Below are 14,072 nucleotides of genomic sequence, written 5' to 3'. Positions count from 1 at the left end.
TAATTTGGTATCAAGAAAAAATCTGTATATATACACTAGAATTCAAAATCATGGGAACTTTTTTTTTTTTATATAAGAAATAACTCAATTAACTCAAATTTAAAACTTAGGTTTTCTCAAAACATTAGTTCTTAACCATAACTTTTTTTTCAAATTTTATTCATACTACAAAAATTAATAACAGAACCATGTATTTTTAAAATTTAATATTTAATACCATTATTTCATAATTTATTATACTTTTATTAATTTTGTAATTATTGGTGTTCCACAGTGAAGCGGTTAACACACGCTGAATCTCGATATATATACGCTTGCCGATAGAAAACACTTAGCTCATATTCTCTCACTTTCTCTCTCAGCTTACGAACAAGAAAAAAAGAAGAATCTTTAGCCACCTTTGAGATCAAAAGATGAACATCGCTCACACTATCTTCGGCGTTTTCGGTAGCAACTCATTTCCTCAACCTCTCTCTCTGTCTTTCTATCTTCTTCGTCTTTCTTCCATGAGAAATCACTGAGAGTACTACTAATCCGTTTTTGTCGTTTTTCTACTTTTTACAGGAAATGCAACTGCTCTGTTTCTTTTCTTGGCTCCTTCGTACGTATCACTTCTCTCTTCTATAGTGAACCGATTTATGATTCTTTCGATTTCTTGTTGTTCTGTTCTGGAAAAAAAAAACTCAAGATTCTTTTTTGTTCGTGAATGAAATTAGGATAACATTCAAGAGAATCATCAAGAACAAATCCACTGAACAATTCTCTGGTATCCCTTATCCAATGACTCTCCTCAACTGTCTCCTCTCTGCTTGGTAAAAAAAATTCCCTCTTTTACGTTTTTAATCTTCCATTAGAGTATAGCTCTGTTTCTTACTTCCTCTGTTTCTGCGTTTCTCTGTTTTTTTCAGGTATGGACTTCCCTTTGTGTCAAAAGACAACACACTTGTGAGCACAATCAATGGCACAGGAGCAGTGATCGAAACAGTCTACGTGTTAATCTTTCTTTTCTACGCACCAAAGAAGGAGAAAATTAAGATCTTTGGTATCTTCTCTTGCGTTTTGGCTGTATTCGCAACAGTAGCTCTCGTCTCTCTCTTTGCTCTTCAAGGAAACGGTAGAAAACTCTTTTGTGGTCTCGCAGCTACTGTTTTCTCCATCATCATGTACGCTTCTCCACTCTCCATCATGGTAAGCAAACTCAGGATTGGATCTTTTTAAAGTTCTACTCTTTACTTTTGGATTCATTTTGTTAAATTTTGTGTTTGGTTCATTGATTTACAGAGATTGGTGGTAAAGACGAAGAGTGTAGAGTTTATGCCATTCTTTTTGTCACTCTTTGTCTTCCTCTGTGGTACTTCGTGGTTCGTCTATGGTCTAATCGGTCGTGACCCTTTTGTTGCAGTAAGTTACAATTTCTCCTTCTTGTGTTGTTTTCTTTGGTAAATATCAAAACTTTGTTTCTAACTTTGGGTTTTTGTTGTTGCGAAGATCCCAAATGGGTTTGGATGTGCATTAGGGACACTGCAATTGATACTATACTTCATCTACTGTGGAAACAAAGGAGAGAAATCTGCAGATGCTCAGAAAGATGAGAAGTCAGTGGAGATGAAAGATGATGAGAAGAAGCAGAATGTGGTTAATGGAAAGCAAGACCTTCAAGTTTAAAAGAGCTTTTGAGGATGATTTGGTTATGTGATTTCGTATTAACTCTGCTTAACTAGAGTTTTCCTTTTCGTTTCGTTGGAATGTAAAAAAAATGATGCTGAAAAATGTAACGTTTCCTAGTTTCGTACTGATACACTAGTGATTGATGAAGAATGACGATGCCTTTTGTGAGTTTTATGGATCTAATGAGCTTTTGAGTTTAAGAGTTAAAACTGATAAGCCTAATAGTAAGTGAGAACCTTAACAAATTTAACCATTTGAACTGAAATATGAACATGTAAAGACTCATTCACACTTAGCAAATAGGTTTAGAACCAAAACTCTAATTATTTTTATATAATAGGGAAAAAAAAGAAAGAAAAATTCTTCCATAAGTGTTAGATTAGCTTTTAGTACCTGTGATCACCCCTAACCTCTGGTAATAATACATGGAGATGATTTAACCAGTTACACAATAACCCAAGATTACAGTAAAAACATAATTATGTTTTATGAAACATAAAGACTATATGCTCTTGTCACTTATCTTACCTCCAAGCTGAAGCAACGATTAAGCTTTTCTCCTCCCAGCAAAAATGGAGCTCACCCATTTCTTCTTTAAGCTTGTACTTATTGCAATATTGTTGCTTTATCAGGTTTTGTATATTGTTGGTTACTTTAGCACTCATTGGTTTTGGATTGAATCCAGCCATCATCATCCTTGCTCTCCATTTTCCCGCAGCCTCGTATCTCTCTATCCGTTCTTCTCCTTCGCAAGCAACAATGTTGACTATGTCTCTAGCGAGACACTGTCTTTCTACATTCATCCTCTCTTGGCTTTCTCTTGGAAGTGTCATGTCTAGAGACTCGAAAACTGCTGAGTAGTATTCGTAAGCCTCTATGAATCTGGGAAAGAACGGTGAAGTGTTTGTGTTCACGTCTTGTTCAACGACCGTGACAAGCTTTGGGTTTAAGCTTTTGACCATGTGAAGTAGCTCGTCCCGCTGGTTTACTGTTGTGACACTCTCGTCAGGCATGTGGTGAAGTTGGAATGCAAAGTTCACTATTAAGGTTTCTCCTGGTTTGCAACCGAGTGTTGATGGAGAGACAATCGAAGTCTTTGAAGGCATTGCTTTGAATTTGAAGGATACTCCATTATCCTCTGCGAGTTGCTCGAGTCTTAGACCGATGATTCTTAGCCCTCCAATGGAGCGTTGGACTGATTCAGGGTCATCAATTCCTGTTAACCTCAGGCGAGGTCGTTTACCAGGCAACTCAGCAATGCTTCGTATCAGTGTCATGTATTGGTTCCCTTGGTTTATATCGAAATCGATTATGTGAACTTCTTCTTCACCTTTGATTGCTTCAAGTATCGCACCATTAGCTGCTAAAAACCCGAACTTGAAACAAGGGCAGACTTCAAACAGGACTTGCATAGCTGCAAGCCTCTCATCCGAAGGAGGCTCTTTGCATTTCAATGCTCTGTAGATGAATTTTCCTGAAGCGGCCATTCTTGCAGCTAGACCTTCCACCATGTAAGCTGCGATTCTCTGAGAAGGGTCTCCTTGGATAGAAACTATCTGCCTCAGCTCATTTACCATTGACAAAGCTTCTTCTAATTTTCCTTCAGATAGCGCACGAGCACAAGATATCAAGATTTGCTTTGGAGTGGCTTGAGACACCACTTCTTTGCTACTTACATGAGAGTTGGAATCTGCAGACGATGATTCTTTGGGCGAGTCTTGATGCTGTTCGCTTTCGTTTTGGTACGACCATTCGCTGTCAATCTCCATGAGGTTATCTATTCCAACCATTTTATCATCTTCATCGCCGAGAAGCGCTCTTTCAAGCTCTTGAATCTTTGATCTCATTTGCTCATCATCAAACTCCTCCACTACATCCATGCTCGGACTGTAAGAAACCGCTTGGTAATCTCCCAAAAGCCTTGTAGATGAAGTAGAGGTTGAATCCAACGGTAACTGAAATTCCATGGAACATCCAAGAACTGGTCTTGACTGATAAGGAAATGAGTCTAAAGAGCCAAATGAGCTAACCGAGGCACCAGAGCCAATAGGATGTTGAACAAACTCATCAGTTGGCGAATCAAGAAAGTACTTCTCATAACTTTGGCTTGGGTAAGAATCATCAGTCAGACAAGGATTCTTTGACCTATCTGGATCAAAGATTTGAGCAGAACTGACACCATTGTTATTACCATTCTCATTCAACGTGTAAAGCTTCGGGTTCCTATATGAGGATGGCTCTGCAGACCTCACTAATGACATGACTCTCGCTTTGATATGTTCTCTAACCACAGTTTGTTCCACCATTCAGCTGCAACTACAACGTTCCCAAATGTCAAAATCTTATCAATGTCACACACAGAAAAACCTCAAGCACTGTGATTCTAACAAAAGCTTATTAAATCATGCAAAGCTTCAAGAGATCATTCCTAAAGTTTAAGCCTTTTGTTACTAATTCATCATAGATAAAGCAAGTTTGAAACTTTATGATCCAAATCTCAGAGCTGATTCTCCAAAGCAAAGACTATCATCAAAAATCCATTGAGAATTGAAAAAAAAAATTATGTAACTCTCACCAAATCAATTGAAAAAAACTCTTCCTCTGATACCTACCAAATCTATGCAATTCTCAATACCATAACCAGTTAACCAATAAATCTCTTCCATAGTCCCAATTCAGAACAATCAGAGCACTAAGATCTATTTCTTAATAGCAAATTGACTGGTTTAAACAGCTTACATAAGGATTAAAGTCCAGAGTAAAGCAAAACAACATAATCAAACAAGTATCTAAAGCTTAGAGAAAAGACTAAAGGACCAGGAAACAAAAATTGGTTGATGAAGTCAATTACCAGGAGAGATTAGAGGAAAAGGGTCGGTCTTGGATTATGGAGGTTGTCCAAATGAAGAAATTGACAAGAAGAAATCTGATATAAACGTCGGAAAAAAGCCTTAAAGGAAGAAACAAAGCCTAAAGGTTTGACCTTTGGGGTCTTACTGTTTACACAGAAGAAGACAGAAATGATAAAAACGCTTTGGCTTTGGGTTCTGATTTTTCTGGTTTTATTCTGTGTCTTGTGGTCTTTGTTTAAAGATGTGTTTACTCTTTAAAGATTCATACTTTTAAAGACTCGTGTGGTGTTAGGTTTTACTTGAACCAAAAAAAATTCAAAAACAAAAAAAATGAAGATTGTTTTCTGAAGAAGAACGAACAAAAAAAAATGATATGAAGAGAATTTTGATTGTTTTCTGAAGAATACCAATATCTTATTGTTTAGGGTAAATTGCTTACAAGACTTTGTAAAAGTCTTTGAATTTTTCTCTAGCTCTACTGTTCCAGAAGGTAACTGAAATTAGTGATTTATATCTCACTTGGAAAAGAATACTACTGTATATAATTAGCAGTTCCGTGTCCGATTTGGTTTTGATCAATTTCTGTTGACCAATTAAATTGTTACTCGGTTTTTTTTTGGTAGTATTGATTTATTGTTTTTTTTTTTTTTGTTTTGTTAGTGCAAAGTAATATTTGTCTTATGATATTTATTTTGGAGTAATAAGAGGAAAAACACAAACCGTTAATAAGAGGAAAAACACAAACCGTTGGATATTCCTGAAAATTATATGACGGAAGCGATCGTGGGGTGACGAAGGTGCCTACGACAGTACGCACTAATTGACATTTGGTCTAAATAAATATTCACGATTTCATGCTGTTAGTGCAGCTTAACGTGTTGATTCTTATGAAATATTCAAAGCTACTTTGTCAACTTGAGAAAGTATAATTTATCAACAAAAAAAAAAAAAAAACTTGAGAAAGTACTTTATGTTTTACCAGAAATTTTCTGTTGTATTATCGTTATCTTACTTATCTTCTTTACTGTTTTTGTTTTTTTATTATACTAATCCAAAACAAAACTTCAAGGATATTTTTTTTTTGACAAATTATGATTCATAAAAATCGACAATTTTTTTTTATTTCTTAACATCATTTGTTTATTAGGTCCGGTTTAATTAGATTGATTACAATTCTTATTCAACTGTGAATCCACAACAGCAATTCTACGTTAAACACTGATCCTAACTTGAATATCTTTAAAATATGTTATTTAGCAATAGCTTAAGTTAGTGAGTTACACACTATTGGGCGATAATTTATAATTACAAGTTTCCGAAGTTTAGTGGGACATATAAAGTCTCCAAATAAAATGATTGTTTACCGCATAAGTAATGATCATTAAGCAATATGTAAAGAATCTAATCTCAATTTGTTTATTTTATTTAAGAATTTTTTTGTATTTTATTTAAAATATGATGAAGAATGAGGATACTAAACATTTGACGCAGAGTCTTTATCAACCTTATCCTCGCAATACCCACATAGGACTTCTTCTCTTTCTCAATCTTATCCACTACGTAACTTCTGATTTTATTTGTTACAATACAATTTTCATTTTATTTGTAGTACACATATGGATTATCCCACGCACAATATTATATATTCAACCATTATACAGAACTTAATTTTCCAAAGGAAAAGTGCAAATCTCATTGACTAAGGTGCTTTCGTATGCTATAATGTTACCATATTGGAATTCAAATGGAAGTTTCTTTAAACAAATGATGTTACTAGCTAGTTGGTTGTTGTTTCTTTTGTTCTTTTGACGAATTATTAAAGTGTGAATAGAATAATGTTCTGCAGAACAACAGCCTTCTTTGGAATTCAAGATTATTTGAAATGAAAGCTTGTTAAAAATGCAATTACGTTTTTCTGAGATTACATTTTCGTTTTTGTTTTGGTACAAATGCAATTCTCTAACCTCATAAATATGAACTCTGAAAATTTATACGAGTCAAATTGCTGATCATATATATATGCTTACGGGTACATATGTAAATTACAGTTACTTCTCCATGATTTATGAATTAAGAAAAGATTTTCACTAGGAAGTGGGATGTTTGGTTCTAAACGCATGCAAAATCCGGCTGCGCCATGGAATTTTGTTTTGGATTCATATTTATTAGTCTCCGACAGCATGTCCCATGATTTCAAAAGCTCTAATAATTTAGTCATTACTTATTAGTATCAAATATTAATATTCATATAAGGATAAAATGTCTTAAGGACAAAATCTATATTTCACTAATATTGCACTAGATAACTTAATTTAAAAACAAAAGATTGAAATCCCCGTGTTGTCTACATAGATTTCTTCTATGATCTAATTTATTCTACTAGTATTGTTTCGTCTTAACTCTCAAGGTATCACGGATGGGAATATATCTTAGGACAGGGAATAAAAAAAGAAGAAGTAAAAGTTATTAGAGTTGAAAGTAACTAAAAGAAGAAGGAAATCCTTGAATGATGATCAGTGGAATTTGTAAAGAAAAGTTACCAACAAAAAGAATACAAGTAGAGTATTAATCAGGATATTAAAGTCGTAGTCTATACTCTATAGAGAAAAACAAACAACTCCACGTTTCTACAAATCAAAGAGCTTTTGGGCCCGACGAAGCCGAGACAGAGAAATTGAAGACAAGATGTCGTAACCTGTGTGTAAAAATCAAGCCCATAATTGAAATTGGGTTGAGCTGGTTTGTAGATGCAAATATACAAACTTTAAATAAAGAAGCAAATATATAAAGAAGCAAGGTTTAAAGTAAAACTTTGATGGAAAATCCTTGATTAGTGGAACGATTTTTATCATTTTAGATATTTGTTTATCATTTTTCTATCAATTTATGTAAATGGCAATGGCAAGAAAAATAGTGGAACGATTTTTATTCATATTATTTAGTGATTTACTATTTTTATTTTTATTTTCAATTATAACAAAACAATGCATTTTAGTATAATAGAAATTCGAAATATCCTGATTCTATCTTCTAAATTTCAATTCTCTAGCTTTTCTTTCATTTCTCGAAGCCACAATCGTGAGGCTGATGAGATTGCAAAGTTTGCTCTTAGAACAATTGTACCGGCCGGTTTGTAGTTTTTAATTGAAGGAAAAATTTGTCTAAAAAAGAAATTCGAAAATATACAAATTTGGTAAGAAAAATTCGGATATTTAAAATTCGTAACTTTATATATTGAAAACCTTTTATGTGTGTTTGACAATTGATTTTAAAAAAATAAAGATAAATATTTAGAAACAAAAGTGTTTGGTGATAGAGATACTAGAATTAAAAAAGAAAAAGTAAAATAGTTGAGGAAAATTATGGGATTTCCACATAAGTACATAGACTCTCTTTTAAATTATGGAAGATAAACTGTATTTAAGATTTTACATTATCATGAATTCACTAACAATAATCAACTTAAAAACAAGATACATTACATAAGCTAGCAGATCAACAAAAAAATCAACATAGATTTAAAAAGTAATATTTTGATAAAGAAATTGCATGGCAAACATTTAAATAACATATTTAACAATATATTAAAATAAAAACAAATTAATAAATCTATCAATCATGAGATGTAAAAAAAAAAAAACATGTGAATATTATTGTGTTTAGTCTTGCAAGTCATTGAATTGTTTGAGCAATTTATGTTCACAAGTAATACTAGCATTAATCATCAATTCTTTGAAAAATTTCATCAGATTATCATTTGATTATACTATTTGATTAATGCAATTGTTTATGTGGACTATCATATTTACCTTAAACCGTTCATTATCTTATTCTTTTTTTTTGGTATCAAGACCATTCCTCTTCATGGTTGTCTTGCTTCCTCAAAGACCAAGAATGATTATGTGACAAGTAGACGATCTAAAATACTTTATGTACCACTTGATAAGATTTGATCGGTTCGGTTTAATCGGTTCTGTTTAATCGGTTCTGACCGAACTTTCAGGGCTACTATAAAGTCAAAAATAATATGCAATATAAACCTTTAATTTATTTACATTTATTATAAGTAACAATAAATATAATAGATTTAGATTAAATAAATATTTTTAATATCTTTTGATGTAAAAAAAACTTTCATGGCTAGACACCTTAAATGTAGAGAAAACTCTTTGAGTATATATGTGATTTATATTGCATATATTTTTTTTATCAACCAAAATTAATTGTCTAAATGGTTATCTACTTCACTTTTAACTGAAAGTAAATATATAATTAATAATCATGATTCATGAGTTTTAACCCAAGTTTGGTAAAAATAATCATGATTCATCACTTTTAACCCAAGTTTGTAGAGAAACGATAGATTTAAAATATAGTAGGTTTCTATAAGAAAATAATATATGGGTTATAATACAAAACTGAAAATACAAATTAAAGTTGATAAAGACGAAAGTAAATGCGAAATTTCTGAATATAATGATATTTTTGGTTGATATGCATTGTATAAGTATATTGAAATTGACCATAATTTTGTTTATAATCTTTTTTCCTATACAAAAGGAATTATATACGTCAAGGTAAGCTTAACATGGCTAATACACACACCTAATAAAAGGGAGTAAGAGAGGATATCAGTTTCACGAACAAGTCTGTCCTACATCAACTCCACACAAGGGATCTCGGTCTAAATCCCTTGATCAGTTTAGGAACATACTTACCAAACTCTTCTTTAAAGTATAATGAGGTTGAATTGAATCACAAACGAAGTTAGGGAAGTAGAATTGATGAACGCATAACTCCACGACCATAACTAACCCCAATAAACGTGCGTACCTAACCATAGTCTCTCCTTGCAACAATGGTTTTTCTTTATAACTTTCATATCAACACGATTCGTTTAAATTATGGATTAAGAGCCTCAGTACAATTAATAGCTAATAATCATATGACACGTGGATATCGTTGAATTAAAGTAAACTTTCTCTTCTTCTTATTTATTACGATTGATATATACTGATCTCTTGTCTTCTTCACTCTCCAACGGTTCTGTACTATCTTCAGAGCTTCGAGAATGTCGATGTTAATGGCGGCCAAATCCACTTCACTCTTTAGCTCAAACCCTACAATTTCAGCTAAAATAGGGCAAAACCCTCGCGGCGTCAGATCGGTTTATCCGACGGTGAGAATGCAGTCACGTGTTCACCGTCTGATTGAAGAGCAAGGTGCTGTGCTTATTCCCGGAGTCTACGACGCATTATCTGCGGCTATTGTGCAGCAGACCGGATTCTCCGCCGCATTAATCTCCGGTTACGCCCTCTCCGCCGTAACTTTGGGAAAACCAGATTTCGGTTTGATAACGTGCGCCTTTTTTTTTTTTGGTCTTCTTTAGTAGAAACTTTATCTTCTGTCGTTTTATTCGTTTTGCTTTGTCGTTTTAGACCTCCGGAGATGGCAGCAACGGCGAGATCAGTGTGTGCTGCGGCTCCAAAGATTCCAATCATTGCAGATGCAGGCAAGAACACAATCTCAAACACTCTTCTCTTGCTGCTCTAAATGACTTTAACCATAGTTGATTACTTTGATCTCTATTTGCGTAGAGATAATTGCAATTTTCATTTTTCAATATCTTGAAGTGATTTGGAAAATATCAGAAGTTTGTTCTGTTCTGTTCTGTTCAAAAGATATATTCTTTGACATTAATGTTCAGATACTGGTGGAGGAAATGCTCTCAATGTTCAAAGAACCGTCAAGGACTTAATCGCAGCAGGTGCTGCTGGTTGCTTCCTTGAGGTAAACTACTAGTCTCTACTTTTTTTAATGTATTTTCATGTGTGTTAGATTTAATCACTCATAGTGTTGTGTTAATCTTTCTTTCTTGTGCTATCTTAGTTGTTGACTTGTTGTGTTCATTAGAGTAACTACAAAAACAGTTTCTTCATCCTGACTTGTACTCATCTAATTTCGGGTTTCTTGCAGGACCAGGCATGGCCAAAGAGGTGTGGTAAGAGACGTTATTTTTCTGTTTCATCCTCTGCAAACCTATAAGCTATTGTCAAAATGTCCAATAATGGTTTTAACTCGTTTGCTCTCTCAATTTGTCATTTGTGTAGGACATATGCGTGGCAAAGAGGTATTGGTACCATTCCCTCATCGTTTGCTACCAAAATCTATACATTGAAACTTATTACTTTATAGTCCATGAGTGCAGATGATTATTATTTTTCTAATTTGGAAACAGGTCATACCTGCGGAGGAACACGCTGCTAAAATAGCATCAGCAAGAGACGCTATTGGAGATGCTGACTTTTTTCTAATCGCTAGGACTGATGCTCGTGCACTTTCCGCAAAAACAGGACTTTCAGACGCCATTGACCGTGCTAATCTTTATATGGAGGTTACTACTAAATCATGTTGTGTTATTAAAGCTTTAACTTTTGAGAAGACATAATGGTGGGTAATAGAGACAGATTGGAAAAATGTGCAGGCAGGAGCTGATGCTTCCTTTGTTGAGGCACCGAGGGACGATGACGAGCTTAAGGAAATCGGAAGGCGCACAAAAGGTTACAGACTGTGTAACATGCTTGAAGGTGGACGCACGCCATTGCATACGCCTGATGAGCTTAAAGAAATGGGTTTTCACTTGATCGCACACCCACTTACCTCGCTCTATGCGTCGACTCGAGCTCTTGTCGATGTTCTTAAGATTCTCAAGGAGAAAGGAACCACCAAAGACCACTTAGAAAAGATGATAACTTTCGAAGAGTTTAACCGTTTGGTGAACTTGGATTCATGGTATGAGCTCGAAACCAAGTACTCTAACCTCAGAAACGCTCTAGGGGAAACAAAATAATGAGATTCTGATTACTCTGTCCACAATCGAAGCTCTTGCAATGTATCATCAATAATGTTATCTTCTTTTTTCACTTGTTTGTATCAATATTCAATAATTGTGTGTTTTGACATGTAAAAACTCAAAAAAAGTTCTAATTTATTTGGAAAGCTTGTTCTTGCTGCTTCTCCCACAAACCAGAGAATCAATGTCTCTAGCAATGTTCCGAGCATCTCTTGAAATACCAGCCAAGCCTTGTTTCCCAAAGCCAGCACTATACAAACCATTCTTCCCCTTCCAGTGATCCGGGAACTCGCGTTTCGGCATCCCATTCTCGTTGAACAGATCTCCATCATCGACCTGTGTATCACATCAGAGCCATTAAAAACCAAGAACAGAGTTTCTTTTCTCTGTTTTTGTGTCTGAAGTTGCAAAAATACCTCAAGCCATTTTGAAACGCTGCTTTTGTAACCAGTTGCGAAGACAATGGAGTCCACATTTTTGGTGTTTCCATCGATGAATTCTACTGTCTTCCCTTCTATACGCTTAATCGACGTCACAACCTGAATCTTGCCGGACTTTATCTCTCCGACGCAGCCGACGTCAATGGTAGCTGACCGGCCGGTGATTAGCTTGTTCAGAAATGGGCCATTATTGGGTCTTACAAGCCCATATCTCGAAGTATTCCGAAACCTCAGCTCCGCTAGTAATAGACACAAACGGTCAACTAATTTTACCGGGAAAAACCTGAGCAACGACATTCCTATCCGTACGATACATCTCGTTAACACGTGCACCTATATTTAAACACACGATAAAAATGTTTGTTATTCGGATTAATTGTTACAACTCATAACCAAGTTCATTTGTAATGTAGACTCACCTGGCTACGAACAACGATGGAGACATTAGCGTTGCACTTAGATAGATCATAAGCAATCTCCATGCCAGAATTTCCACATCCGACGACCAAAACATCTTTTCCAGCGAACTTCTCTCCGTTCTTGTACTCACTTGAGTGCAAATACTTTCCTTGAAAGCTCTCTACAAGCCCCGGAATCTCTGGAATCACACCTTCGCCATTCTCTCCCGTCGCAGCAACCATAAACTTCGCCGAGTAAACTTCTATCAACGCCGTGGTTTTGTTCACCACCTTCACGATCCATTGACCATCTTTGAAGTACGCGGATTTGACGTTCCGGTTGTACCTAGGGTTTACGTTGAAACGTGTGGCGTATTCGTCAAGGTAATTGATGAAACCTAGCTTGGAGACGAAGGTAGGAGTGTTTGAGGGGAATGGCATGTGAGGGAGTTGACAGAATTGCTTTGCGAGGTGGAGCTTGAGACGATCGTAAGACCTTCTTTTCCACAGAGAGGCACTGCAAACATCTCTTTCCACTACTATGTTTGGTATGTTCAACCGGTTAAGACAAGCTGATGTTGCTAAACCGGCTGGTCCTGCACCGATAATCAAAACCAGAATCTTGATTTCTTTCTCCATCTTGTTGTTGTTGCTGTTGTCAGTGTTGTAGTGTGTAATTTATTAACTCAATTGCAGAGCTGTACTTACTCTGTCAAGTGTCAACACATATATATATGACTAAAAATCTTAGGTAATTAAATTGTTTAATTTTAAGTTGATTACTCTAAGTAGTGAATCATAGGATATGTTGGAAGATTTGTAATCAATTTTGCTATTTTGGCAAGTGATCTGCTATGTGTGAAAGTAGTCTTTAGATTGAGTCAACACACGGTTGTCATTATAAGATTTCCTTAAGTACTCTAATTCAAAACTTCTTAATTAACTTTTCCATAATATTTAATTTCCGAAATAACACTTTCCGTACTTACGTACGAGTATATACGAGTACGGAAGAAAAAATGAAGCACGACATAGTCACATAGATATGGTAGGGTCGTAGGGATATGATTAATACAAGGCATAATATTGCTTCAATGTCGTTTTGTGTTTGTGTCCGAAATTAGAAATCTGAGACTGACAAACGAAGCTGTGAAGTGTTAAGAAACTATATTAGGTGAATCATCTCAACAACTATTCCTTCATTTCGACCTAAAACTTCAAATTGGAGCCGCGTAAATACCGTTTATGATGTTTTCAGCATAACGTCACTTCTCATCACACTACACTTTAATTTTGAGGGCAAGACAAAATGTAGGCCCATAATATAAACCCCATTTATGAATTACAGTTATTGCTCAGAATCTCAGATAGCATCAATTTCAATAAGACATCAGCTTCTTGTCCCAAAAAAAAAAAAATAACCGTCTTAAAAATAAATATCATGCTATTTTGAAGGTCTATTAAAGTAAAAATAATCGTCTTAAAAATAAAATAAAATCCTCTTCTTATCAATAAATTTTTTGACAACTAACCTAAAAAAAAGATCTGTTTTGATTTAAAGTTTGTTCTCTGACTCTGAAGTTTGACTAAAAATGGAAGACGGATCTTGCCTTTGAGGGTGAAAAAACTATGTTATAATATTGGTACATATAGCCTGAATATTAAATCTTGAACAAAAAGGTTCTATGGTGTAGTGGTTAGCACTCTGGACTTTGAATCCAGCGACCTGGGTTCGACTCCCGGTAGGACCTTTCTTTTTAATTTTTATACTTGAAAAGGCCCATTTTTGTACAATCCTCATCAAACATCTCCATTCGAAGCCAAAGATTATATAACCTGTGGATATTTTAACAATCTTAGC

General features: G+C 34.8%; 4 protein-coding genes and 1 non-coding gene across 7 annotated transcripts; 3 read left to right on the top strand and 2 right to left on the bottom strand.

Annotated features, from left to right (window-relative positions):
* The first annotated feature begins 213 nt into the window (after positions 1 to 213).
* Positions 214 to 1,945, top strand: SWEET1 (Nodulin MtN3 family protein). Of its 2 annotated transcripts, NM_101997.3 has the most exons (6): positions 214 to 447; positions 565 to 601; positions 717 to 812; positions 909 to 1,188; positions 1,282 to 1,401; positions 1,489 to 1,945. In NM_101997.3, the coding sequence occupies exons 1-6, from the start codon at positions 414 to 416 to the stop codon at positions 1,663 to 1,665; spliced, it is 744 nt and encodes a 247-aa protein (NP_564140.1). In that variant the 5' UTR covers positions 214 to 413; the 3' UTR covers positions 1,666 to 1,945. The 2 variants fall into 2 exon arrangements, with proteins under 2 accessions (NP_564140.1, NP_001323400.1); NM_001332506.1 differs by lacking the exon at positions 1,489 to 1,945 and having other exon boundaries at positions 299 to 447; positions 1,282 to 1,485.
* On the bottom strand, positions 1,894 to 4,994 carry SCL1 (SCARECROW-like 1). The gene is made up of 2 exons (NM_101996.4): positions 4,520 to 4,994; positions 1,894 to 3,984 (listed from the first exon to the last, which is right to left on the bottom strand). Exon 2 carries the CDS (start codon positions 3,972 to 3,974, stop codon positions 2,193 to 2,195), a length of 1,782 nt encoding a protein of 593 aa, NP_173566.1. The 5' UTR covers positions 3,975 to 3,984; positions 4,520 to 4,994; the 3' UTR covers positions 1,894 to 2,192.
* A 4,425-nt stretch (positions 4,995 to 9,419) lies between these two features.
* AT1G21440 (Phosphoenolpyruvate carboxylase family protein) lies at positions 9,420 to 11,613 on the top strand. 2 transcript variants are annotated; one of them, NM_001332505.1, is made up of 8 exons: positions 9,420 to 9,492; positions 9,582 to 9,878; positions 9,959 to 10,032; positions 10,228 to 10,310; positions 10,497 to 10,521; positions 10,631 to 10,650; positions 10,759 to 10,914; positions 11,005 to 11,552. In NM_001332505.1, exons 2-8 carry the CDS (start codon positions 9,592 to 9,594, stop codon positions 11,368 to 11,370), a joined length of 1,011 nt encoding a protein of 336 aa, NP_001320652.1. In that variant the 5' UTR covers positions 9,420 to 9,492; positions 9,582 to 9,591; the 3' UTR covers positions 11,371 to 11,552. The 2 variants fall into 2 exon arrangements, with proteins under 2 accessions (NP_001320652.1, NP_173565.2); NM_101995.4 differs by having other exon boundaries at positions 9,421 to 9,878; positions 11,005 to 11,613.
* Positions 11,509 to 12,850, bottom strand: YUC11 (Flavin-binding monooxygenase family protein; the record flags this gene model as incomplete). The annotated part of the gene is made up of 3 exons (NM_101994.1): positions 11,509 to 11,709; positions 11,790 to 12,146; positions 12,233 to 12,850. The coding sequence occupies 3 exons, from the start codon at positions 12,848 to 12,850 to the stop codon at positions 11,509 to 11,511; spliced, it is 1,176 nt and encodes a 391-aa protein (NP_173564.1).
* A 1,040-nt stretch (positions 12,851 to 13,890) lies between these two features.
* On the top strand, positions 13,891 to 13,962 carry AT1G21420. The gene has a single exon. It is a non-coding gene; the product is annotated as a tRNA-Gln (tRNA).
* The last annotated feature ends 110 nt before the right edge of the window (positions 13,963 to 14,072 follow it).

The sequence above is a fragment of the Arabidopsis thaliana genome (assembly GCF_000001735.4).
Source record: "Arabidopsis thaliana chromosome 1 sequence".
NCBI lineage: Eukaryota > Viridiplantae > Streptophyta > Magnoliopsida > Brassicales > Brassicaceae > Arabidopsis > Arabidopsis thaliana.
The sequence above is the reverse complement of the archived record's forward strand: the minus strand, read 5'-3'. Positions and strand labels throughout refer to the sequence as shown.

Coding starts and splice junctions, on each gene's coding strand:
- SWEET1 (NM_101997.3), top strand. CDS start 414: ATGAACATCGCTCACACTATCTTCGGCGTTTTCG. Junction 1,189..1,281: donor CTTCTCCACTCTCCATCATG/GTAAGCAAACTC, acceptor ATTGATTTACAG/AGATTGGTGGTAAAGACGAA. Junction 1,402..1,488: donor GTCGTGACCCTTTTGTTGCA/GTAAGTTACAAT, acceptor GTTGTTGCGAAG/ATCCCAAATGGGTTTGGATG.
- AT1G21440 (NM_101995.4), top strand. CDS start 9,592: ATGTCGATGTTAATGGCGGCCAAATCCACTTCACTCTTTAGCTCAAAC. Junction 10,033..10,227: donor TCCAATCATTGCAGATGCAG/GCAAGAACACAA, acceptor ATTAATGTTCAG/ATACTGGTGGAGGAAATGCT. Junction 10,522..10,630: donor GGCATGGCCAAAGAGGTGTG/GTAAGAGACGTT, acceptor TCATTTGTGTAG/GACATATGCGTGGCAAAGAG.
- SCL1 (NM_101996.4), bottom strand. CDS start 3,974: ATGGTGGAACAAACTGTGGTTAGAGAACATATCAAAGCGAGAGTCATG.